This window comes from Camellia sinensis, chromosome 4 (assembly GCF_055761805.1).
Source record: "Camellia sinensis isolate YWXY chromosome 4, ASM5576180v1, whole genome shotgun sequence".
NCBI lineage: Eukaryota > Viridiplantae > Streptophyta > Magnoliopsida > Ericales > Theaceae > Camellia > Camellia sinensis.
Genome location: NC_138964.1, coordinates 219,377,633 through 219,404,400, shown reverse-complemented (window position 1 = coordinate 219,404,400; position 26,768 = coordinate 219,377,633). Strand labels below are relative to the sequence as shown.

At 37.1% G+C, this 26,768-nt stretch overlaps 1 protein-coding gene and 1 long non-coding RNA gene across 3 annotated transcripts in view; one reads left to right on the top strand and one right to left on the bottom strand.

Annotated features, from left to right (window-relative positions):
* The first annotated feature begins 2,461 nt into the window (after nt 1-2,461).
* Nucleotides 2,462-6,750, top strand: LOC114277253 (polygalacturonase At1g48100). The gene is made up of 7 exons (XM_028219126.2): nt 2,462-3,145; nt 3,260-3,391; nt 3,839-4,066; nt 4,667-4,711; nt 4,837-5,044; nt 5,287-5,477; nt 6,093-6,750. Exons 1-7 carry the CDS (start codon nt 2,873-2,875, stop codon nt 6,486-6,488), a joined length of 1,473 nt encoding a protein of 490 aa, XP_028074927.1. The 5' UTR covers nt 2,462-2,872; the 3' UTR covers nt 6,489-6,750.
* Nucleotides 3,535-26,768, bottom strand: part of LOC114277255 (uncharacterized) — a 28,965-nt gene continuing 5,731 nt past the window's right edge. Inside the window, exons 2-4 of one of the 2 annotated variants that reach the window (XR_003634544.2) lie at nt 18,088-18,178; nt 4,909-5,106; nt 3,535-3,986 (exon numbers count right to left, since the gene is read on the bottom strand). This is a non-coding gene — a long non-coding RNA (uncharacterized LOC114277255). The remainder of the gene's footprint in view (nt 3,987-4,908; nt 5,107-18,087; nt 18,179-26,768) is intronic. The other variant, XR_003634545.2, reaches the window with a different exon arrangement.

Genomic DNA, 26,768 nt, shown 5'->3' with positions numbered 1-26,768 from the left:
TCCAACCGTTTTTATCGGGGTTTTTTTTCTAAGTAAACATGTGAGGTGTATTATTAATTTTGTCAGATTTCACTTTTACCTCATGTGGGGTGTATTCTCTTCATTTAGAAATAAAAATATAATGTCAAATATTTGATTTAAATTAATAAGAAGCGTAAAATATGTGCTAACATATAAGGATTCAAATGTCAGTGTACAATGCTGGAAACTATTTAATAATCTCAGAATATTACGTGTCTGTACTTTCTAACTAATTATCATTTAATATGCTTCTCATGTTTTCTAATCACCCAACACAATACTTCACTTACCCACTATCTCTATCTATCATAATACTATGAAATATCATATGTCCATGTTCCGAATTATTGAATAATTACTCGTACAATGCATAAGGAGTAAACTATAAAGGTTAAAGTCAATTTTGCCCTCCCAAAAAAACCAAACTGGTCTTAGTTTGCACAATAAGATTAATTATGCACAAGAATATTTTAGTCATTTTAATTTATAAACTATAAGAAAATTATGTACTTAATTTCAATTGACAAACAATTACACATAGATGAGTCAAACCATAATAGATGAGTCAAACCATAAAAGATAAAATGAAATCCAACCTATTAATTTCTAGAAATGCTACAAATTGAAAAAAAGAAAAATATTCAAAAATTATCTAAAATTTAAATTATGTGAATCAAATTCATGGTTGATAAAAGTCTCACAACATATTAAATTCAATCTCCATCATACACACTTTAATAAATTTATTGACATTTATCTTTTTCTGATTAATTTGTGATAATTTTTACATGCATGGATATATTTCCACACCATCATTTCGAAGTTTGAAAAACATGCTCACCACCAAAAACATCATCACATGCTCAACACTAACAAGTATTGCGGTCCATGATTTCAAAATTATTCTCCAAATTTTTCACGAGAGACTTGCATGACATTGCACGCCACACGTATCAGACCCATAATTTTGTTCTTTTGTCTAAAATATTTTATTTTTAATTGACAATCTTCATGATATCCAAGAAAATCATACATTTCAAAAGACCACAATATATTTGATCATAGTCTTTAATTAGACCTCTCCTACACGGTATTCTTACCAAAATATTTTTGATTTGACCATGAAAACAAGAAATGAAAGTATGTGAAAAAAGGATGAGACATTATTTTTTTTTTTGGCAAAGAAGAAGATATCATTGATTTAAAATAGTAGACCACATTAAAAAGTGAATAGATTCCAACTAAAATTGTAAACTCTACCATTTTGCACCAATAAAAAATTGTGCATTGTTCACGCATTAGACTCTAAAAACAATAATCCTAATATGTTATTGGCTTGTCTCCCATACTATAATCGAATTGGACGGTCTAGTTTTTAATCATTAAAATGAAGCTTGTAAGGAGTTCAAGATCCCAAAACCGAATGGTCCAGTCCTACATTAGGATGGGATTGGAGATAGTCCAGCTTCTATGTTAAATTGTATTAATAGCATGTTATTTTTAGGTTATATTTATGCCTTTTTCGATAACTGAATGTGTTATGTATGACAGGTTATATAGTTAATTTACAATTAGAAAAAGGGAAATAATAAACAAAGAAATAATTTAATCTACACTATACAAAGATGTGAAGGGTAGGCTTGGCGTAGCAATAAAGCTAACCCTGGTGACCTGTGGTGGTCATGGGTTCGAGTCGCAGAAATTGCCTCTTCGTTTGTAGGGGTAAGGCTTCAATCCTTCCCCAGACTCTGCTTAAGCGGGAGTTTCATGCGCTAGGTATAGGGCTGCAAATGAACCGAGCCGAGCTTTAGTGTGTTTGGGCTTATTTATTAAGATTTTAACGAGCTCGAGCTTAAGCTGAATAAAAATTTAACGAACCGAGCTCGAGCCGAGTTGGCTTAGGCTCGACTCGAGCTCGAGCCTGTTCACGAACCTTAACGAGCCAACAAATTTATAAATTCATACTTGCATGTGAGACTAAAGTTACAATTAAAACTTTGATTATATAATTATATATACAACATATATAAACATACTAAAAAAAAGTCCATATTTTACTAAAATAATAATATCTACTACTACTATTATATAAATATACTGTCTATAGTTAAGTATTATTTACATTTATATTTTTTAAATATGTAAATAGCATATTTCTTTTATTTTTTATACATAATTTTATATTATTTAATATATAAATAATAAATATTAAACAAGCCAGCTAACGAGCAGAGTTTTAGAATGTTTGGGCTTGTTTATTAAAAATTTAACGAGCTTGAGCTCGAGCTCGAACGGCAAAAAAAATTAATGAACTGAGTTCGAATGAGCTTTTATCGAGCCGAGTTCGAGCTTGTTTACGAACGACTCTGTTCATTTGCAGCCCTAACTAGGTATGCCCTTTACACTATAAAAAGATGTGAAGTGTTGCCAGTTGCATTTTGCTCACCCTTTTGTGAAAATTTTATAATAATCTAATACAAAGTGCTTGTTTGGCATGTGCTAGAATTGCACATGCTATTTTAGTACATTATCTTATTTGGGTTACAATTATTTTATTTAGGTCACATCACCTCTCTATCATATTACTTCAAACCCAACCCATATTTCAGGTTTTTTCATAAAAAAATCAACAAGTATACTAATCTAGCACTTTTCAAAACAACCCCTGAGAAAGAAAAAAATAATTGCGTTGCATGTGTACGCAGAGTCTTATATATGAGCTTATGCTAATTCAAATTATATATACGCCAGAGTCGCTCGTCTTTGTTAACCCACTGGAGTCTAGAACTCCCTCTCCTCAAGGACTTCACATCTCTGTCTCTCTGTTTCTCTGTCTCTCTCTCATAGAAAGATGAGAAGGAACTTTAGTGTAAGAAGTCCTGCATTTGCCCTTCTCATTGCTTTGCTAGCCTGGTCATTGAACTATGGTACTTGCATTGCTAGAGAAGGGAAGCTCAGCTGGAATGGTAGTGGTCGTGTGAGTCGTGTGTCAAGGTTGATGAAAGAGGGTCGCACGATGCAAGCAGAGCCTACTAGGATGGTGCTACAAACTGGTGCTAACTCTGACAACTTCAATGTACTAGACTACGGTGCCAAGGGTGATGGAAATACAGACGACACAAAGGTGATCTGCAACTCTAAGTTTTGCTCGAGTGTAGCGGCTCTTAATTTTGCTAGGAAATAGGAATGATGGGTAGGGGGTGGAAATGTCTAACTTGGTGTGAGAATGCATTGGCAGGCATTTGAAGCTGCGTGGGCAGATGCTTGTCAGGTGGAGGCATCAACAATGGTGGTTCCGTCAGGCTCTGTGTTCCTACTCAACCCCATCTCTTTCTCAGGCTCTAATTGTAAATCAAACATTGTATTTCAGGTAAGTGAACACATCATAAACTCTGCCTTTCTAAATCTTCTCACTTCGTTTGTTTCAGTAGAAAATATATTTTGAAATATATATATATATATATATATATTTGTATTTTTAACACTTGGTATGATGAAAAACAAAAACTAATGAAAAAAGTTACTTTCAAAAGGTGAAGATTAATCCCTACTACCACCTCCATCACCACTACCACCTTGACCTCCACGACCCTACCACCATCATCACTACCACAACTATTAATACATTAGTGTCAACTATTAATACAATTATTCACATTGTGACAAAATATATATATATATATATATTCACACAATGCGATAAGTGGTTTAGCAATTGGAAGTAATTTCAACTTAGAATTTATTCATATAGTTCAACAAATTGATTAGTGCTTGGAAGGTTGAAAGCTCTGAGGTTTACTTCTCTAACCTGCTGCAGTTGGATGGTAAGATCATTGCTACTACAAGCTCTGACGCTTGGGGATCTGGTACCCTACAATGGCTTGAATTCACAAAGCTCCAAGGGATTACAGTCAGAGGTAAAGGTGTTGTTGATGGACAAGGCTCAGTCTGGTGGAACAACTCACCTGCAGACAATCCAACAAACAAATTAGAATCAGCTGCATCTTCAACTAGAGAATCAAATTATAGCAATTCACGGGATTCGGTAAACTGCTCAAACTTCTGTCAGGCCTACTTTGATGGTCATTGTCACTGTGAATTCATATAATTAGGTACACATGATTGTATTGTGTGGTAAAAACTGAATCATGTGAAATAGCATGTGCACTGATGCAGCAAAGGGTCATCATTTGACCCAAATGCCAGTGCCCGGACGGATTTTTAATCGTACCCCAGGTGGGCTAGACCAGCCAGAATGAGGCTTGGGTCTAAGGGATTGGAGACCAACCTGGCCAATTGGCCCGTGAGAAATGGTCTGCCCGTTGGCCCGTGTGAAGCAACCTGCATCCCTGGCTAGTGAGCCCAACAGAAAATATGAAAAAATAAAAGAAAAATGAAATAACAAAAAAATAAAACATAAAAAAATAGGCCTAAGCCTGCAGGCAAGCCCATTGGTGAGGGCTTCAGCCTAAAGTTTTGGCCCGCAAGTAGGCTTGGGTGCCATTTTTGCGGCCTGGCCTGGTGCCAATCTTTAGATGGTCTAACCAGGCCAATGCTATTTCTAAGACTATAAGCAGCCATTACCACATTTGAACTTAATATTGAACTAACCATGTCTTCTCATCAAGACCTCATTGCCTGCCAGATTACTAGCGAGGCCACCGGAAAGATGCCAAGCACCATGCCAACAGTAAGTACATCTAATTAACCTTATTTGTATTGCGACATTTAAGTTATAACCTGTTTGCATCTACATTTTACAATCTTGCAGCAAAACTGAAAATTGTGAGTTGCAATATGGTGGTGTCTATGCAGGCACTCAGGTTCTATGGGAGTTCTGATGTTACAGTAACTGGGATAATGATTCAAAACAGCCCTAAAACTCACCTCAAATTTGACACTTGCACGACTGTTCAGGTTTTTGATATGAGAGTTTCATCCCCCGGTGACAGTCCCAATACAGATGGAATCCACCTACAGAACTCCCAAGATGTTGTGATCCACAGCACTAGTCTTGCTTGCGGTAATTATGCAAATCCAAGAAATGGTTGTTTAATCCTCTTTCCGTAAAGAACATCATCCAAACTGTTGTTTAGCATAAAGTCATTGTCATCTTCACTGTATACTAGTATTTAATTCACAAAGAAATATCAAATTTGACCGACTAATATAGCTCAATTCCTAGAAATCTCCTAGAAAGCAGGGCAATAACCTTAAGAAATACGAATTTCTGATATTCAAATGTATAATCACTACATTCTACAGGAGATGACTGTGTCTCCATCCAGACTGGGTGCTCGGGTGTATACATACACAATGTGAATTGCGGCCCCGGACATGGAATCAGTATTGGGGGGCTAGGAAGAGACAACACAAAAGCTTGTGTCTCAAATGTAACAGTCAGGGACAGCACAATGAGCAACACACTAACTGGTGTCAGGATAAAGACATGGCAGGTATATATAACTATTCCTAATTCTCCTTTGACAGTCGTAAGAAACAGAAAACAGAATTGTGGAAAGAAATTTGTTCATATTAATACGTACACTACCCCAAATATCTGACCATGGACTTGGTATCCCTTCAGACCAGTGTTGCTAGAATATGCTAAAATCATAGCGATGTACATTTGGGTAGGCATGTTCCAAAACATGGTACATTTTTGTTTCAAAACGGTGAATTTTAATGATCCCAATTTTTTTTCCCCAATATATTTTCTTTAGGCCTCCTTAGGTGGAAAGAAAATCAAATATAAGAACCAAAATCTAAAGAGAGTGGAGTTTTGGCATAATAAAATGTATGAAATGGGTCATGATGTTCATAAAAATGTTTTTATACATGATTAAATTGAAAACAATAAACTAAATTTTATTGAATGTCTAATTGCTAAAAGAGAACTACCCTAAGAGTAACTTAAATTTTAATAGTATAATCTAGACAAGTCTACCCTTACAGACCAAAATCCACGTTCCACATAACATAGCTTCAGCCCTTATTAAAAAATCTTTAAAATCTTATCTTATGTGCCTAAACCAATGATCTAACCATAATTTATTTTTGTTCTAATGCAGGGTGGCTCAGGCTCAGTGCAAGGAATCATGTTCTCCAACATTCAAGTTTCAGAAGTTGAAACTCCTGTCATGATAGATCAATACTACTGTGACGGGAACAAGTGCCAGAATGAAACATCAGCAGTGGCTATCTCAGGCATATCCTATCAGAATATAATAGGGACTTACACAGTAAAACCCGTACATTTCGCGTGCAGCGACAGCTTGCCATGCACGGGAATAACTTTAAGTACTATACAGCTCAAAGCAATACAATTAGAAAACAACAATTTGAATGAACCGTTCTGTTGGCAGACATATGGAGTGTCAAAAACTACCACCACTCCTCCAATTGACTGCTTGAAGATGGGCAAGCCATCTACCAACCGAGTTCAGTCCAATGCAGACTCCTGCTGAGCAGATAGACATAAGGGATTACAGGTTTCCTGGGGCCTAGTTTACTGCATACACGTATACTACAAATCTACCATAAGTGACACCAGTCTAGAGGAAATTTTTGTTGCCAGGTTCCTCCTTCCCAGAGTAGAGAGGTTCTTGTCACAAACAGAATGCAAGACTTTTCAATCCTAGAGTTCTAGAGCATATTTTGAGAGAAAAGTTTTGTTTGTAAATTGTAACGTTCAATTATCAGTTATATAATACATGAGCAGTTTAGCTATATCCGCATTATAATAGATCCCCAAAATATCAGGCTTCTGTTAGGGAAAATATATGGTTCCCCACAAGTAAATCAAGCAATGAGAATGTGATGACCGGTTTTACCTTAAGTATCTTCGTTTTCCTTTTCATTGGGATTGTTGTGTCCGGACGCCCCTTTTCTTTTTATTCTCATACTTGTTCATTTTGAGTTTGCCTTTCTTTTGTTCCGGAGGGTTTTCTCAATTAAATTCTTGTTCTATTTTTGCCGGTGTTGAATTTCACTAGTTGCGGAGGATGCTCGGTTGAGTCTGAAATGCCCTGGGGTTTGAACTAGAAAAGTTTGTGCTCTTGGGCCAGGGCCGCACGTGCGGATTTCAAGGAAGAGTTGGGGCTGCACACTGCAATATATGCAGGTGCGAAGCAGGTGCGTGCGGGGAGGGCCGCAAGTGCGGGGTTGGGAGCCGCACGTGCGGGACGGTTGGCAGTCCGAAAACCCTGTTTTTATTTCTCTATTTGGTCGAATTTGTCTCACTTTCGACCCCTTCTCTCTCTCTCTAAAAGTCATTTTCTCCCCCCTCTCTCTAGAAAACCTTCTCAAACATCCAAAACACTTTGATTCTTACAAATCTTGAGTCAAGATCATCATCATCTCCCTCTAATCTTGAAGATCAAGGGCTAGAGCTTCACTTGGTGTGGTGAAAGTGAAAGCTCTCCCATCTTTTGGTTTTAGGATTTCATCTTCTCTGTCTCTTCATCAAGCTTGAGGTAGGGATTCTTGAGAAATATATACATGTTTTGCATTGTTGAGGTAGGGATCCTTGAAGTTTTGGTGTGAATTTTGATTTTGTGATCTAAAATGTAGAGAGTTTTCAAAATGGGTTTAAAGCTCAAATCTTTTTACTAATCCTAGTGGGTTTGCCTATTTATTAAATTCAAGAAAGATGGTTTGATAGGGTTTCTTCAAGGGGATGAGAAATGTTTGTTTTGATGGAAAAACCCTAGGTAATTTTTGGGGGATTTTGGAAAATAAGAAAATGCCTATGAAATTCCTTGTTTTCCTTGTGTCAAGAGAATGAATGAGAATAACTTCATCTTATGTGTAGTAAAATGGCCATCTACTTGTTACATGAGAAATGAGATGGTACGTCAACATTATTACTAAACATTTGAACATGTATGGTTGTGAGGTGGTAAATGGTTGTGCACCATGGAACTTGTAAATTATAAAATCTTATAGTTATAATGTTGAAAACATTACGTGTAGTCTTGACGAGGCTAATTGTTATTAATTGTTCTTGATGAGAAATTGATGTTGCCATGGGTTTATGGCAAGTGGTTATTTTGTGAATTGATATAGAAGAGAAGAAGTGAGAAAACGAAATTAATTGATAATGTTGTAGAGATGTTTGAAATGGAGGAATGTTATGAGATATCATGCATTGTATCATGTTCTCATTTGATTTATTATCTTTATTGCACATCTTGAAATGAATTGGAAAACGCTTACTTTAAGAAAGATTATATTGCAATGAGAACTATGGTAATGTGAATGAGGTGAATACGTGGTAAGTCCGGATAGGGGGTGTAGTTGAATTTGATAAGTTGGCCTGAGTGTCCATGGTGAAAGACTAGAAACTCGCGTAGATAGGTGTTGAGCTTTCCGGTTAATACCGGTAAAAATGACAGTTTGGTAGTACTCGTAAAGTCTACTTGCAGACACCAGCCTAGGGATTACCAGTGTCGTATTTACCGCTTCTATTGTTTTGAAATGGAAGTTTTGAAATGTGCTGAGATTGCAAGCTTTTATTGAAAAACGGAAATCTTCAAAAAGAGCATGAAATGAATTTTCTTTAAAAGAGCATGGCATGGTATGGATATTTGCATTTTTATTGAGAGTTGCATAACTGCATATACCTTGTGAGAATACTCTACTAGGCTTTATGCTCACCCCTATGGGATTTGGTGCAGGTAAAGATGTGGTGATCCCGCCGAATTGAGGGCGTGGATATTTTGTGAAGAGTAAATAGCTCTCTTATTTTTGTTGTAAATTTTTGTACGCTAAGGGCTAAACGTGTATGGGTCCGAGAGACCTTTTTGTGTAACCGGCTATTGCTTTGGAAGATGTAAGCCCGTAAGGGCATTTTATTATTTTGAGATTAGATGTTCCACATGCTATAGATTCATGTGTTCTTTTATCATTGAATGTATGTCGGCATGTGAAACTTTTGTATAAATTCATCTATTAACTATGTAAAGATGGAAGCATTGTTGTCACTATTTAACGAATGTTGATTAATGTGGTTAGTTCATGTTGATTTATTTCAGGGCGTTACAGAGAATAAAAACTAATGCGGGAAAATTAAATCAATAACGAAACAAGAATTTTTACGTGGTTCCCTCAATGTGAAGTACGTCCATGGGATCGAAATCCGATTTCACTATCAACCAAAGAGTTTCCAAACGATTACAAACGAGACACGAATGGTCTCACAAAACCACCCTTAGGTGAATTCCAAATAATCACAAATAATCAAGGGGAAATATCTCACCAAATAGATGAACAAAAGTTTTCAAAACAGGTTGTAGAAGACCCAAAATAATGAATCCAAACCAACACCTTCTGAGCCGAAGTTGTCAACAACAAAACTCCAAAACAGTGCTCCCAGAACAAACCCACCAAATTGATCAATTTGTGATAATAGCAGCCGCCGCACCGAGGAGATAAAACAATTATAGCCACAGGATATATCGAAGAACAAAAAAAAAATATTAATATATTGTTGAAACTTGGGCTTTTTAACAAAACCCTAGCTACTATCAAGCTGATTATAAAATACCTATTGGGCCTCCAAAAGTTAGGTATTCTAATCAACACCAAACCAAATTAAATATTTTAATAAACCAATTGGGTCCCATACTCCAATAAAGAGATATACCCAACAATTCTCTCCCTACAGACTTAGGTGGAGACATCAACCATACCTGCCAAAGTTCGACACTTCAGATGTTTGTCCCTCAACAAAGTCTTAGTCAACATATCCGAAATATTATCATTCGTGTGAACCTTTTCTAGTTGCAACAATTTCGAATCTAACACATCACAAATCCAATGGTATCTTACATCAATGTGTTTTGATCTTGACTGAAAAGTAGAATTTTTACTCAAATGAATAGTATTTTGACTATCACAATAAAGCACATACCTTTCTTGCTTCAAACCCAACTTCTACAAAAATTTCTTCAATCATAACTCTTCTTTGCAAGCTTCTGCAATTGCAATAAATTCAGTTTCAGAAGTTAAGAGAGCAACATATTTTTGTAGTTTAGATTGTCATACCACAGCCCCCCTGCAAAAGTCATCAAATACCTTGAAGTAGATTTCCTAAAATCAACATCACCGGCCATGTCAGAATCTGTGAACCAATCAACCATCGGCTTACCATCCCCAAAACATAAACACACGTTCGAAGTCCCTCAAAGATACCTTAGAATCCATTTTACCGTTGCCCAATGTTCTTTACCAGGATTAGAGAGAAAACGACTCACCACGCCAACGATGTGAGCAATATCCGACCTTGTAAAAACCATAGCGTACATAAAAGAACCAACCGCTGAAGCATAAGGAATTTTCTGTATCTCTTCCTTGTCTTTCTCACTTGTAGAACATTGATTCGAACTAAGCTTGAAGTGACCCGTAAGTGGATAACCAACCGACTTTGTTTTATCCACGTTGAACCTCTCAAGAACTTTTTTAATGTAGCTTTCTTGAGACAACCAAATCAGCCCCTTTTTGGGATCACGAATAATTTTCATACTAAGTATTTGCTTTACCAGCCCCAAATCTTTAATAGCAAAAGACTTGCTCAACTCTAATTTGAACTTGTTAATCATAGTGTAATCTTGACCCACAATTAACATGTCATCAACTGTCACGACCCAAACCCGCCCCCATAGGTTTAGCTTCGTAATCGGCCAGTAATCCGTGGATCACCAAAGGCCTCTGAACAAATTAGCAAAAAGTAAGGGGGCTGTGGAAGCAATTATATAGAACAGACAAGGTCCAATAAGCTGTGATAACGTACAGGGGACAGAAGATTTCAAAACTTATATATATATACATAAGGATGCCAGTCAAAGGACACCAATATTTACAAATATCTACAGAAGTGTACTTCCCAAGACCTGACTTTATAAACAGTCACAGAGACTAGCATAAGTACAAAAACAACCATGCAACTATACTATGATCGGAACCTCCTCGGAAGGCATAACGGATGGCTGACAAAAACAGAACTGAAGGCTGTCAACTCTGGCCCTGGTCATATGCCGGCTCACCTATATATATAATATAAACTGTGAGCGAAGGCCCAGTGAACAATAGCAGAGTAAAGGGGTTGCAATTAATGAGTCTGTACAGGTTCAGAAATCATAATTTAGTTTTGTATCAAATTCATAGTTTGTCCAGATCATATACAGAGATCACGAGTCATGCTTACATTTACGTGATACATCCATTAGCATTAACAGAGCAGATACAGAACAGATACAGACACGTGAGGGTTACGAATAGCCAGTTCTATAAAGGAACCTCTGGATCCGGGTAACAGAGAACAGATACGCTGAGCCCCGGTGAGGGAGCCTCCGGTATGGGTAATAGAGTGTAGACAGATTAAGTTCCATAAAGGAACCTCCAATACCGGGTAACAGCCAACGGATATCACATGATGCTAAGGATGTCACGAATATATATCAGAAATTGAACAATCATTCATTATACAGAACATATCATTTCGGAAAACAGGTCTTATTTTATCACACAGAAAACAGATACAGTTGAACATAGCTTTATTAAGTTATTACTCACCGTTGGCCTTGAGACAGACAGACGGAGCAGATTAGTCAAACTGTCATGACCCGCTCCCCGTACCCAAGGGTTAAGTATCGTGATGGCCAGTAACTGAAGTTACCTACGGCCAATTCTTGAACAAATTAATAAACGCGAGCGGAAGTAATATTTAAATAAGGGTACCAAAATAATCATTGGAGCTTCTATTTTTATTACAAAATGTATTGACCAAAAATGCCGATATTTACATATAAAAATATTAATAAAAGTGTTGTGTGTGTGTCTCTTCCGCATCCTCGCATCTAAGATTTTCCAAAAGTTATTTATGAATTGTGTTGTTTCCTAAAAATTGGTAAAAAACTATAAGCACATGGCAGAGTGAGAAATATTATACCAAGAGTATAAATGACACAAAATAACCATGGACAGTTAGTTAGGCCAAAACATTTAAGATAACTTAGTCAGAACAAATAATTCGTTAAGTAGCAAAACTGAGATTATGTAAATAAATAACCATAATCACGATAATTTGGTAAACAAATCATTTAAGTAGCAGAAACTGAAATACAAAAATTATGTAAGTAAATGACCATAACCACAGTACAGAACAGAGGTCACATGTGTGACAATTAGAACAGAGGTACGGATTTTAGAGGTGGCTCCCACAATAGTGTAGCACTTAACTCCGCACAGCACTTTGGTCCGCACAAAACAGAGGTCAATGGATCCATGACAAACAGAGGACCACAAAGCTGTCAAACAGAGGCCAATGGTTATTTAAGTCCCCCAAAGCGTGGGACTCCCGTGGTGGTACTTACAAAACATAATTGTTTATAAGGTCATAGTCATATATTCTGTAAAAGTAAAACAAACATATCATGAGTTTTCTTTTAAGCAAATACGGTTCAGAATATAAACCACGTAACTGAAACCTTTATAAAACATAACTTTTATTAAAAACATAACTTGTATAAAACAGATTTTGATAAGTTAAACACACGTAAAATATATTTTGGTGACTCAAGGTATAATATAACTCACCTTAACTTTAATACTTTACTCTTTCTTTCTACTACCAAAAACTCTTTTAGCTTCCATCATATTTCCCTTCCTTTCCTCTCTCTTTCTTTCTTTCTTTTCTTCTTTCTTTCGTTTCCTTTTTTCCTTCCAGCCGAATCACCTCCCTATTTATAGGGAGGTGACCCTAGCCTTTGGCCAATACGTGCCCATTCCCAAATCATTCGACAGATTCGATTATAATTATATAGATTCATTCTTATCCTTAATAGATATTTAAGATAATTACCATTTGACCTAACATGTTAATATAATTATATAAATAAAATAATTCTTAATTAAATTACACGTTATTTTATACCAACAGAAAATAAATTATTTATTTTACTATCACACCCATTATTACTATTATTTATATTATCTATATTATTATTATTTATATTTTGACCCCTAAACTTTTACTAATTATATTATTTTACAAAATTACACATAATAATATATAATAAATTATATATTTTTCGAACTGAGATTAAATAATATTAGTATAAATTCTACAGAATAATTAAAAATCTGGGTTGTTACACAAACAGTACGCGGCACGTGACCTACATAACACATAACAGGCACACACTTGAAACACACAATCTAATTGTACATAATTTACTTCGTTGGCTCTTAATGTGTTTCTAACCCTTAATTCTCACTATGGAATCTTAAACATGGCCTAGGGATGCATAGGATGGAATGAGGATGCAAAAATGCCTTGGAAAACATTTTTCAAAACTTGCTGAAAACAGGGGTCTCGCTCGAGTGTGGCTTTCTTCGCTCGAGTGAGCTTACCAAAACAGAGGGGTCACTCGAGCGTAAACTCCTTCGCTCGAGCGGTTTGTAAAAATGCAAAAGTACTGGTTGTTGAAAATTCCCGGTCGATGCTCGCTCGAGCGTAAGACACAACTCTTCGCTCGAATATAAGTCTTTTCGCTCGAGCGTGCGTCTGCGTGCACCAAAAACCTGAGAGCTTGCAATCTACGCTCGAGCCAGCATTTCTTCGCTCGAGCGGAGCTCTGAACAAAAGGTGGTCGCTCGAGCGTGGAATCCTTCGCTCGAGCGAGGAAGCCAAAATCTGGATTTTCAGATTTGCCTTCAAAGCTCAAACCAAGAATTCAACACACCAAAACTCAACCTTTTGGGCCAATTTTCTGGGAAACACTTGAAAACCAACAATATAATATGTTTTGAAGATCATTTGAAAAATCAAGCCCAAAGGTGAGACAATTGAACACCAAATCCAAAGAAGCTTCAAAAATAATGCAAGAACTTAACATGCAAGTGTTCATTAGAAATCTAATGCTCTAAAACATGACCAAATGTAAGATTTGAGCTCAATACATGGTGAATTCATAGACTATAACCCAAATATGGACATGCATGTGGGGGAATTCATGAAAACATCTTCAAAATTCAATAATGTGCACATGCATGCATGAATTACTTCTCAATTCAACATTTAAACCAATTCTTGACTTTAATCTTCAATTTTACCATGGACTATGCAAGGTAGAACTTAAATTCACAATCAAGAAGATGATTTTCCTACCTTAGGTCTTCAATTCCAAGTATGGAGGCTCAATTTTGCAATTCTTCTATAATTTCTCAAATTTCCAAGCAAAATCTTGTTGAAACTAAGTTTTTCCCTATCTCCTACTCTCTCTCTCTCCCACGGTTTGGTCTCTCAATGGATGATGAAAAGATGCAACAAATGTATGTATCAATCTCAAGGTTGCCTTAGGTAATGGGCCACTCAATGGCAATTTGGTGATAAACTTAACTAATGTAATTTAACGTTATTTAATCTCATTTAATCATACCAAATCAAATTTTAATTAAACCTACCATGGAATCACATATATTCTTACTAGTATAAAACACTAATCAATTTCTGAATCGGTTGCCGATAAGGTTTTCAATTCGCAGTTTAAAGTCAAAGACATGAATAGGTCATTTTATCGCAAATAGATAGAAACACAAAAATAATGCAATACACATGCAAATTAATCTCAAATCCTTCCTAAATTACCATTAGACATAATTAAGTACGGATTAACGTTAATCAGAGGTTGGGGTTGCTACATCAACATAAAGGAAAAGAACAATAAATTTACCATCCGAAATTTTTTTTCACAAACACACAGTGGTCTGAAATGGTTTTAGAAAAATCATTATTCATCATGAAAGATTCAATTTTTTTGTACCATTGCCACAAGGCTTGCTTGAGGCCATACAAAATTTTCTTCAATTTGCAAACAAATTTCTCTTTCCCTTTATCCACAAAACCTTCCAGTTACTCCATGTAAATTTATTCTTTAAAGTCACCATGAAGAAATGAGGTCTTCACATCAAGTTACTCAATTTCAAGGTTCATACTTGCGGTCATGCCAAGTATAACCCGAATAAAAGACATCTTCATAATCGACGAGAAAATCGCATCAAAATCAATACCTTTCTTTTGTCCAAAGCCTTTCACAACAAGACGTGCCTTGTACCTCAAATTCTTATCATCATTCTTCATTTTGAAGACCCACTTATTCTTTAGAATTTTCCTCCTCTTAGGCAACTTCACTAAATCATAAGTGTGATTTTCAAGTAAGGAATTCATCTCCTCTTCCATGGCCTTTTTCCAATCATTTTTTTTTGCATGCTCAATTGCTTCCTGGGAGCTCTTGGGCTCTTCTTGATCAGAAATCAACACAAATTCATTGGGAGGATACTTTCTCGAAAGTTGTCGATCCCTTGTAGAATTCCTCAACTCAAGTTGTGGTGACGGTTCTTAAGTTGGATGCACTTCTTAATTTCTAGCTCAACTTCGTTAGAATTAGCATCATCCTCCACATCTTCAATAGGTGGTTGCACATCTCCCCCATTTTCATCATCAACTGAAGATGAAGGATATGGATCCATGTCAATGATATCACTAGTTTTTGACTTCGGTTAATCACCTTTGCCAAAGTTTTCAATTGTTTGGTCTTCAAGAAACCCAACATCACAGCTTTGAATGGCTTTCTTATCGACTGAATCCCACAATCTATAACCAAATTCATCCCATAGCCAAGAAAAATGCATTGTCTTGACTTGCTATCAAGCTTGGACCTTTCATCCTTTGGAATGTGAACAAAGGCTCAGCAACCAAACACTCTCAAATGCTCATAAGACAAATCTTTGCCGGTCCAATTTTTTTTTGGAACATCCCCATTCAAAAGATAGGAAAGAGACAAATTAATCACGTCAACCGCTGTCCTCATTGCCTCACCCAAAAAGGATCTTAGCAATTTAGCATGTGAAAGCAGACACCTTGTTCTTTCTACAATGGTGCGGTTCATCCTCTCGGCAACACCATTTTGTTGAGGAGTCTTTTTAACTGACTTTTGATGCCGAATACCTTAACTGCGACAATACTCATCAAATGACCCAATGTATTCACCACCATTGTCTGATCGGATGCACTTCAATTTCTGTCATATTTCTCTTTCAACTATGGCCTGAAATGCTTAAATACATCTAGAACTTGATCTTTAGTTTTTAGTATAAAAGTCCAAGGTTTCCTTGAATAATCATCAATGAAAGTAACAAAATAAAGTGCACCACTATGTGTTCTAACTTTTAAAGGACCACAAACATCTGAATGAATCAACTCCAAAATATTTTCTTTTTTAGAAGCAATATTTTTATGAAAAGAAACTCTATGTTGTTTTCCTACCAAACAATGAACACAACTTTTAAAATGTGTACCTTTCAAACCAAGTAGAAGTTCTTTCTTGAACAAAACTTGTAACCTCTTTTCACTCATGTGTCCAAGCCGCTTGTGCCACAATTCGATAAAAGTATCATCTTCAAGTGCATTGACAACACCTTTACAAATTTTTCCTGACATCGAATAAAGTATATGAATCTTCTTGCACTTAGCCACTACCAAAGAACCCTTTGTGAGCTTTTATATTCTATCACCAAATTTGTTGTTGTAACCTTCATCATCTAGCTTCCTGGTAAAGATCAAATTGAGACGAATGTCGGGAACATGCCTCACATCTTTAAGCAACAACTTGCAGCCCAAATTTGTTTCCAAGCAGACATCATCCATGCCAATAATCTTGGATAAACCTTCATTATCCATTCGGACACAACCATAATCTCCTTTGGTGTAGGTAGTGAAGAAATCAACTCGAGAAGTTACATGAAAAGAAGTACCGGAATCAATCTCCCAATTGCTCTCTTGGTCCACAAAATTGATACAATCATCTTCACAAAAGACCATGAGATCATCAGTAGTAACCGCCATTGTGTCTTCTTGCTTCTTATCCACACTTTTGTTACGCATTTTCTCCTTGTTCTTGAGCTTTCGACATTCCCGCTTCATGTGTCATTTCTCATGGCAATAATGGCAGTCAATGTCTTTCTTTGAAAAAGAATCATCTCTTGATTTGTCACGACTTTGATCATGATCATGAAGAGTCTTACTCCTCCCCCTTGTTTTGCTTTGGCCTCTCACAACAAATGCTTTTGAATGAGAGAAACCCGTTGATTTTCTTCTAGTTTCTTCATTCAATAAGCTACAAATGACTTGGCTCATTGTGACAATTTCATTGGGTGCTAAATTACTAATCGTCACAACCAAAGTCACCCAACTTTTGGGTAGAGAATTAAGCAGCATCACAGCCGGCAACTCATTATCAAAAACAATTTTTATAGAAATAAGTTAGTTAACAATAATCTTTATTTCATTCAAATATATTTTAAATTAACCAACTTTCGAAACAGAAAAGGCTTTATTTGTGACTGATTTCTGTCAAAAGGCCTTCTAATTTTTTTCCATAAATCATGTGTTGAAGTTTCAGTAGTAACATGATAAAACACACTGTCATCAATCCATTGACAGATAACACCAACGACTTTTTGATTAAACCTATTCCATTCATCATCTTTCATACAATCGGGTTTGCCACTATAACCCTCAATAGGTCTATACAAATCTTTACAAAATAAAAGATCATCCATTTTAGTTTTCCAAATTACCCAATTACTTCCATTGAAGCTAGACATACTACCCCACATTCCCCTTCATTGATTTATACAAATAAATAAACCCAAATAAATCGTAAGTTCTGACGCCAGTTGTTAGGGAAAATATATGATTTCCCACAAGTAAATCAAGCAATGAGAATAAAAACTAATGTGGAAAAATTAAATTAATAATGAAAGAAGATTTTTTACGTGGTTCCCTCAATGTGAGAAACGTCCACAGGATTGAAATGCGATTCCACTATCAACCAAAAAGGTTCTAAACAATTACACACGAGACACGAATGGTCTCACAAAACCACCCTTAAGTGGATTCCAAATAATTACATATAATCAAAATGAAAGATTTTACCAAATAGATGAACAAAATTTTTCAAAACAAATTGTAAAAGACCTAAAATAATGAATCCAAACCAACACCTTCTGAGCTGAAGTTGTCAACAACAAAACTCCAAAACAGTGCTCCCAGAACAAACCCACCGAATTGATTAATTTGTGATAATAGCAGCCACTGCATCGAGGAGATAAAACAATTATAGTCACCAGATATATTGAAGAACAAAGAAAAATATATTAATATATTGTTGAATCTTGGGCTTTTTAACAGAACTCTAGCTGCTATCAAATTGATTATAAAATATCCATTAGGCCTCCAAAAGTTAGTTATTATAACTAACACCAAACCAAATTAAATATTTTAATAAACCATTTGGGTCCCATACTCCAATAAAGAGGTATACCCAACAACTTCTTTAGGAATTATACGAGTTCATTTGTGATTGCTCATGCACCGAGGACTTTTTTTTTTCATAGATTCATTATCAAATCACACAATATAGTTCAACACAAACAATCAAGTCGGAACTCAGATGTTTAATTTTTAAAAATTTGCAAATAATGTTGCATTGTTTCCAAATACCGAAATATAATTAAAATAGAATAAAGATAACTAATTCATTAGAAAACTCTAATCCTAAGCTACCAAAAGATTAGTAATTATTAACTACTAGTTTTCTCTGCACCTAGCAATATTTAAAAACTGGAAATATTTTCCAATAAAAAAAGCAAAGAGATTCTATCAATTATCCGGGTGAAATTCTTTTTTATAAAACTAGAGCACATATTATGGAAATCAATCAAGGTTCACAAATCTAGTTCAAAAAAATAAAATCAAGGTTCACAAATCTTATCTTTACTAAACATATATTCCTTCAATTCTATATAACCACGAGATCATGTTACCTCCAGTCCACATGGAGTAGTTGGAGGTTGGAGGTTGGGTTTCCAAGTCAAGAAGGAAGAGGGCAGTTGGCAGCCCAATTATTTCATTTCCTTGATTTTGTTTCCTTCTCTTTGTTGTATAAATTGAGGTGAGGAGGAAGGGAAATGACACACAGACAGAGGCATCAAACACAAAGTGTATAATCTGTGTATATGACACCCTGAACGTTTAATTAAATACTACATAAATATTTATAGCTATATTTAATTATGGTTGCATGTGATAATATATTATTAGTGATAATATATTAAAATAAATAATAATAATAATAATAATAAATATATAATAACAACAATAATAATAATAATAATAATAATAATAATAATAAGTATACCATATGTGATAAGCTAAACAGTAAGTGATAAGGTTAATTAACGAGTATTTAATTAAGGAGATTTGTAAATCCTCCAGGAGAAGGATGTTACGCCACTTGCATTGTCTAGGCCTTATGAGAAGTGACTCACCATTTGTTAGGCATCAGGTGCTGTGTATATATAAGAGAGAGTGGGGCTATGAATTATGTAAAAATATATGTATTATTGATTGATGTGTATATTGATGTTTTGTATTACAAATCAGAGTGACATTATATAGGAGAGGGTTTGGGTAGTAGGTGTAGTGTAGTGGAGGTGGTAGGTGAAGTGGGTGCTAGTGGAGATGGTAGGTGGAGGAGTAAATTGGTAAATTCTAACAGCCCCCCGCAAACTCAAGGAGGATAGGAACTAACCAACTTGAGTTTGGAGAGAGTTACAAAACAAGAAAATACATAAAAATAAAAAAAAAGATAGGAGACACTGTATGGTCGTGTCAGACCGTTGGTGAAGACACGGAAAGGCGGTGTCATAACGTGGTAGAGGACACTGGATGGTGGTGTCATAACGATGTAGAGGACACTGTATGGTGGTGTCATAACGTTGTAGAGGACACTGGATGGTGGTGTCATAACGTTGTAGAGGACACTGTATGCTAACCGGAATCAATGTCGGGACAGTTTATGGGGTCTTGTCGGACCGTTGAAAATGCTAACCGGAATCAATGTCGGGACAGTTTATGGGGTCATGTCGGACCGTTGGAGATGCTAACCGGAATCAAATGTCGGGACAGTTTATAGGGTCATGTCGGACCGTTGAAAAAGGCTAACCGGAATCAAATGTCGGGACAGTTTATGGGGTCTTGTCGGACCGTTGGAGAAAGTTGCACCCTCAAAAGGTGTGCCCAATTTTGTCAAAAGGTGTGCCATCAAAAGGCGTGCCCAATTCATCAAAAGACGTGCCGGACATGATGGCGAGGCACGTGGGCGCCTTGGCTTGCGCGCCCGTGTTGTCGGCTGGTGGGAAGAGGCGCGCGATGCGCGTGGCTGCCTCGGCTATAAGACAGAGGCTGAGGCTGAGGCTGAGGCAAAAAACCTGCGAGAGAAATTCTGAGAGAGATTTTGGAGAGAGATTCTGTAACACTCTGTTTTCTGAGAGAGAGTTCTGAGAGAGATACTGTGTAACACTCTGGTGCCTAAAAAATGGCTTCATCGTCTTCCCGCGGGCTGCTCACCCTCTTTCCCGACCTCAACGAGTCAACGAGAGAGAGAACTGGTGCGGTGGCACTGGAAACTCAACCAAGCGCCCCGGAGTTTGCTCCGTTGAACTTTCCGATGCGGGCTGTGGAGCAAAGAATGGCAGGGCAGTCAGATGTTGAAGCCAATCAATATACACTGAAGTCATGTGTGGAAACCATGACTGCGGTTACAAATTTGTCGAACCGGCTGCAGAGTAGAACAAATGAGGTGCAGCATTTGAACGGCCAACTGGCGCTGCTCCAACGCATGTATAAGGATGCGCGAGCAGAGATAAGCGTGCTAAGGGCAGAAAACAAGGAGCTGAAGCGGAAGGCCACCGTGATGTTCCGATTTGGAGGTCCGCCATATGCTGCAGTGGAGGAGTATGGGGGAGTGAACGTGCTCGGCGGCGTGGAAAACACGGAGGCAGCACCGTCAAGGACCGCCCAGGACGGAGGCAAGAAGAAAAGACCGGCGGCAGAGTAGAGAAGAAAAATCCCACTGTTCCGATTGGTGTTGGTTTTGGTTTTTTTTTTTTTTTTTTTTTTGGGTGTAAAATTGTGATCGGGGTTGATCCCGGAGATGAATAAAATATGGTTGGTGTGCAAAGTTATATGGGATGAATGGAATTGGAAAAAGATTAAAAATAATGTGAAAGAAAAATAAAGAAAAGAAATAATAAAAATATATGTGAAATCAAAAATGAAAGATGGGGGAAATAAGGAAAGTGATTTGGAGAAAATAAATAAAAATAATAGAGATTGAAATCAAACCGAGGAGAGATGATGTTTTTTTTTTTTGTTTTTTTTTATTTTATTTATTTTATTTAATATATAATAAAAAGATATATATATATATATACAAAATAAAGGAAGTGGGGAACAAGGGAGTGCACCAATTAATTTTGGGCGGTGGATGCAAAGTGGGGTGATTAAAAAAAGAATGGTGGGTTGGAAAGTGGAAAAGTGTTTTAAATAAAGAAATAAAAGAGGGAAGTGAGTGCAGAGTGGAAAATGATTTTTTTTTTTTTTTTTTTTGGTTGCTTTAAGTGAAAGAGCTTGGGGCATGTGGGGGTGATTATGAGAGAGGTACCCTCCATGGGAATACTTCTGGGACCAGCATCTACTGTGAATCCATCACTCCAGAAAAGGATATTGCGCTCCCTGTTCCAGGTAAACTGCTGGAGCTTGACGACGGGGGAAGGTTCTCAAGAGGTCCTTCGACAGAGCCATCCGTAGACGGACGATGCAGATCGGCGAGAGGACGATGCAGATCGGGAGCGGGAAGGGGAGGCGGAAGAAGGCGGGGATTGCGACGGAGGGACGGTGGCGACGGCAGCTTCTTCCGGCGGAGGATGTGAATCCATCATTCCAGCAGGTGTCTTTGCAGAGCTTTTCAGTTTAGAACCTCTTTTTCCAGGTACATCAGAGAGAGAGAGGCAGATCAGCAGAGTGAGTCCCAGAAAGAACAAACTAGGATGGGGAGAGCTCCTTGTTGTGAGAAGATGGGACTGAAGAAAGGGCCATGGACAGCTGAAGAAGATCAACTTTTGATCGCTTTCATACGACAACACGGCCATGGAAACTGGCGTGCTCTTCCTAAGCAAGCTGGCCTATTGAGATGTGAAAAAAGTTGCAGACTGAGGTGGACCAACTACTTGAGACCAGACATTAAGAGAGGGCGAGAGGACGACTACCAAAGTTGCAACTCCGAAGAAGATGAGGAGGATGCTGAAAATCATACAGAGGATTGCTCCACACCACACCACCGGGTTGGTCCGGCGAGGCTGCCGCCGGATAATCGGTTGCTCTATCACTTTTCTTGTGCTGACATGTGGAATTTCTGGTGCTAAAGTAATCTGTTGTTTCATAGGTTTTGGTATAACAATTTGGTTGAGACGAGTGGACGTGGTGGTTTGGTTTGGGGCTAGAGTATTCGGCGGAGCTGGGGTGGTGAGGTTGTCTGTGTGTTTTCCGAGAGGAAGAGAAGAGAGAGAGCTAGTGTATGCATGTATCTGTGTGTCATCAGGGAGTGATGGCAACAGTGAGGTGCCGAGAGGGAGAGGGAGGTTTGAATTGGTTGAGATCCGGCGGGCGGTCAAGGCAAGGTTGCCGCCCGCCGAAAGGCGAAGAACACCAAGATCTTTAACCTTGCTCTGATACCATGTAAAAATATATGTATTATTGATTGATGTGTATATTGATGTTTTGTATTACAAATCAGAGTGACATTATATAGGAGAGGGTTTGGGTAGTAGGTGTAGTGTAGTGGAGGTGGTAGGTGAAGTGGGTGCTAGTGGAGATGGTAGGTGGAGGAGTAAATTGGTAAATTCTAACAAATTATACAAAAGAATGAGTAGAAAAGAAAAGAAAGAGACAGAAAGGAGGAAGGAAGTAATCTCGAGAAGCCAACGGAAATAGAAAGAAATTAGTAAGACCCAATCTTAAGGTGAGTTATATTATACCTTGAGTCACTATAATATATTTTATATATGTTTTGACTTACCATAATTTATTTTATACAAGTTATATTTTATAAGTTATATTAATATTTCAACTATGTGGATTAATTTTTGAACTCTATTTGTTTAAAATAAAACCCACGGATATGTTTGTTTAAATTTTAAAGAATATTTGACTATGACCTTATAAACAATTATGTTTTGTAAGTACCACCACGGGAGTCCCATGCCTTGGGGGACTTAAATAACCATTGGCCTCTATTTGGCCACTTTGTGGTTCTCAGTTTGTCATGGATCCATTGACCTCTGTTCTGATTGTCACTTCTGTGACTTCTGTGACTTTTGTTCTGTTCTGTTCTGTACCGTGGTTATGATTATTTATTTATATAATTTATGTATTTCAGTTTCTGTCACTTAAATGGTTTATTTACCAAATTAAATTATGTAAATGTTTTGGCTTAACTATGATTATTTTACCATCCATGATTATTTATGTAAATGTTTTACCATCTATGATTATTTTGTATTCCCTATACTCTTGGCATAATATTTCTCACTCTGTTGTGTGCTTATAGCTGTTACCTTTTCAGGTGATGAGATGTGAGGAAAACCTATAATCTCGTGTAATGGAACCTTAGTAGTAGGAATCGTGGGAAGGGGAGACGATTCTCGTCTAGAATTACGATTCATCGATTCATAGCAAGAATCGTGTTAGAATCGCGTCCCCATTGATATAAAATCGCGGATCTAACTGGATGGAAACGCTTACGAAAATGGAAATCGCTTTGTCTTCTTCCATGTATTTGCTTCTCAAGCTTTGATCTTCATCTTCTTATTCTTCATCTCTCAAGCTCTTTGCTTCGCAGGCGTCTTCTTCTACTCATCAGGCGTCGTCGTCTGCTTCTTCTTCGTCTCTCTCTCTCTCCCTCTCCGTTTGAGACTAAAAATTCTTTTAATACTTAAATTTTTTATTTTTCATTTATATAAGTATAGATTTTATATTATAAATTAACACCTTTTTCATTTAATTCTAGTTGTGTATTAATGCCATATTTATACAAAATGACTTTTGATTTAACCCTTCTCTTTTTACAATTAATGAAATCTGCCTTGCTGGTTGTAATTGCACAAATATATATAAATTCCACCTAACTAATTTATTATGTTGTGTTGGCTAGCTCAAAAAATGAATGTTTAAAATAATGTTTATTTATTATTTATTTTTAAATTCTTTATGTTGTGTTTAATTAATTAGATATTATATAAAATAAAAAAAATAATATAAATATTTTAAAATAAATGAAAAAAATCTAATAAAAGTATATAATTATAATATTTTAACATATTATTTTTCATATATATATATATATATATATTTTAAAATTTATAACATATATTTTCATTATTATTGGAGAAAAAAAATATAATCTTACAATATATTTATATATATTATATTATTTAATATATATACAAACGCTTCCTACCAACGATTCTTGAAATGACTACGATTCCCCACTCCCACTCCCGCTCCCGCTTCGTGCAACCTAAAGTGGAACCTGTGCAAGAAATTGATGCAGATCCGTTAATTTGTTTTCTTTTCTTTTCTTCATATCGTTTTTTTCTGATGGCCGGTCGCTGCATAATAAAATAATAAAAGCTTATGGATGTACTCTTCTTTTTTTTTTAGTAAGATGAAGTAACTTTCTGTTTAATTATTTTTATTTCCGTTTGCCTCCGCTTGCGCAGTTTAATTTGCTATGATTATAATAAGTTAGTAAGTTGCGATTCTAACCTTAAGCCTCTGGGGTTGGGTCGTGATAGTGTAAGAGAGTGAGAGTGCTATAAAGAGAGAGAGTGAGGTGTGAGTGTTAAAAACTCCCTATTGAAAAAAGTTCTATAGTAGATATCTCTCCCATGGACGTAGGCTATTGTCGAATCACGTAAATCTCTTGTGTTATTGTGTGTGATTGATTTTTGGTGTGCCTTAATCCTAACAAGTGGTATCAGAGCGACGTTGGTCGATTTTCGAAAAAACAGGGTGTGTTTTTCAAAATTGCCCAAAAATCAAGTTGCTCGAAATTCACTTTTCAGCATACTAGAAGGAAGCTCTCGTCGAGAGGAGTCCAGAACTGCAAAGCTGAGCCCAAGAAGAGTCTTCACGCGCCATCTGAAGAAAGCGTGTGACGCTCATTCTCAGACACGCGCCAGACGCGCCATCGACAGCACCGGCACGTCATCTCAGTCGCAAACATGCGCCTGACGCGCGAAGGAAGGAAGAAGGAGAGTGATGCGCGCGTGCGCGTGATGTCACCGCTACGTCACACGCCACCTAAGTAGTTTACGTTAGTGCCACGTGTCTGTCACGTCATCTATACGTGTCTGCCACGTCATCCCACATGTCGTCTACGTCATCTGTGTTGTCCGGTCAACCAATTCGGCTGACCCGACCCGACATAGAGGCGGAGGATTTATCCGGTGCTATGCGGCTGCAATATACCTGCAGATCTGAACTGTCAAACTTATTTTGTCTAGATTTGAGCCATTTGAAGTCCGATTTTGACAATCCAATAGTGGTTTTCAACTATTTGGAGTATTCCAGAGAGATCTGTACGGTTAGATTTTTGATTCATAATTTCTGTAAAAAGTAAGAAGACGATGGAAGAATCTACTTCAACTTCGGGATCCATGATCAAGTTGAATCCTTCCAATTATGCAATCTGGAAGTCGCGAATGGAAGACATCCTATACTATAAAGACTTATTTAACCCTATTTTTCTAAAAGGGGTTAAACCGGAAGAGGTGAAGGATGAAGACTGGATAAAGATGAACTGGAAAACTGTCGGTTGTATCAGACAATGGATAGACCACAGTGTGTTCCACCATGTCGCCCAAGAGATAGCTGCATATGTCCTCTGAACAATGTTAGAAGGAATGTACTAGTCAAAGACCACTCGAAACAAAGCCTTGGTGATGAGAAGGCTTGTAAATCTGAAGTTGATGAATGATGTGTCTGTCGCCGAGTACACCAATGAATTTAAGAATCTGGTGAATCAACTTGCAACCGTTAAGATGGCCTTGGATGATGAAATGCAAGCCGTACTACTACTCAATTCCTTGCTGGATAACTAAGAAACGTTGGTGGTTTCTCTTAGCAACTCTGCACCAGAGGGGAAGTTGACCATGAGCATGGTCACAGACACCATGTACAATGAAGAGACACGGAGGAAAGACATGGGAGGTAATTAGTCCCATGCTCTTGTCACAGAAGATAGAAGCAGAGACAGAGGTAGATGTAGAGGAAGAGGCAGAGGAGGAAGCAAGAGTAGAGGCAGATGGAACAACATGAGTAAATCCAGAGAAAATAAAAGTCAAGGTAACTCTAGCTTTACTTACTTTCACTGTGGCCAGGAGGGTCACATAAAAAGGAACTGCCCAAGCCGGAAAGATAAAGGCCAAAGTAGTAAGTCAAAGGGAGATGAGAACACGACAGCCACAATAACTGATGGAATACTTCTTGCAGTTGGTGAAGAGGAGGATTGCCTTTACGTGGCTGACCACAGCTGTATAGAGTGGGTAATAGACACAGCTGCATCCTATCGTGCCACTTCCCACAAAGACCTCTTTAGCTCATACAACGCTGGAGATTTTGGCACTGTTCGAATGGGGAATTCTAGCTATTCGAAGATTATGGGTATTGGAGACATTCGTATTCAGACTAATGCCAGACACAAGCTGGTTCTCAAAGATATGAGGCATGTTCCAGATTTGCGCCTCAATCTTATATCCAGAAGCGCCCTGGATCGATAGGG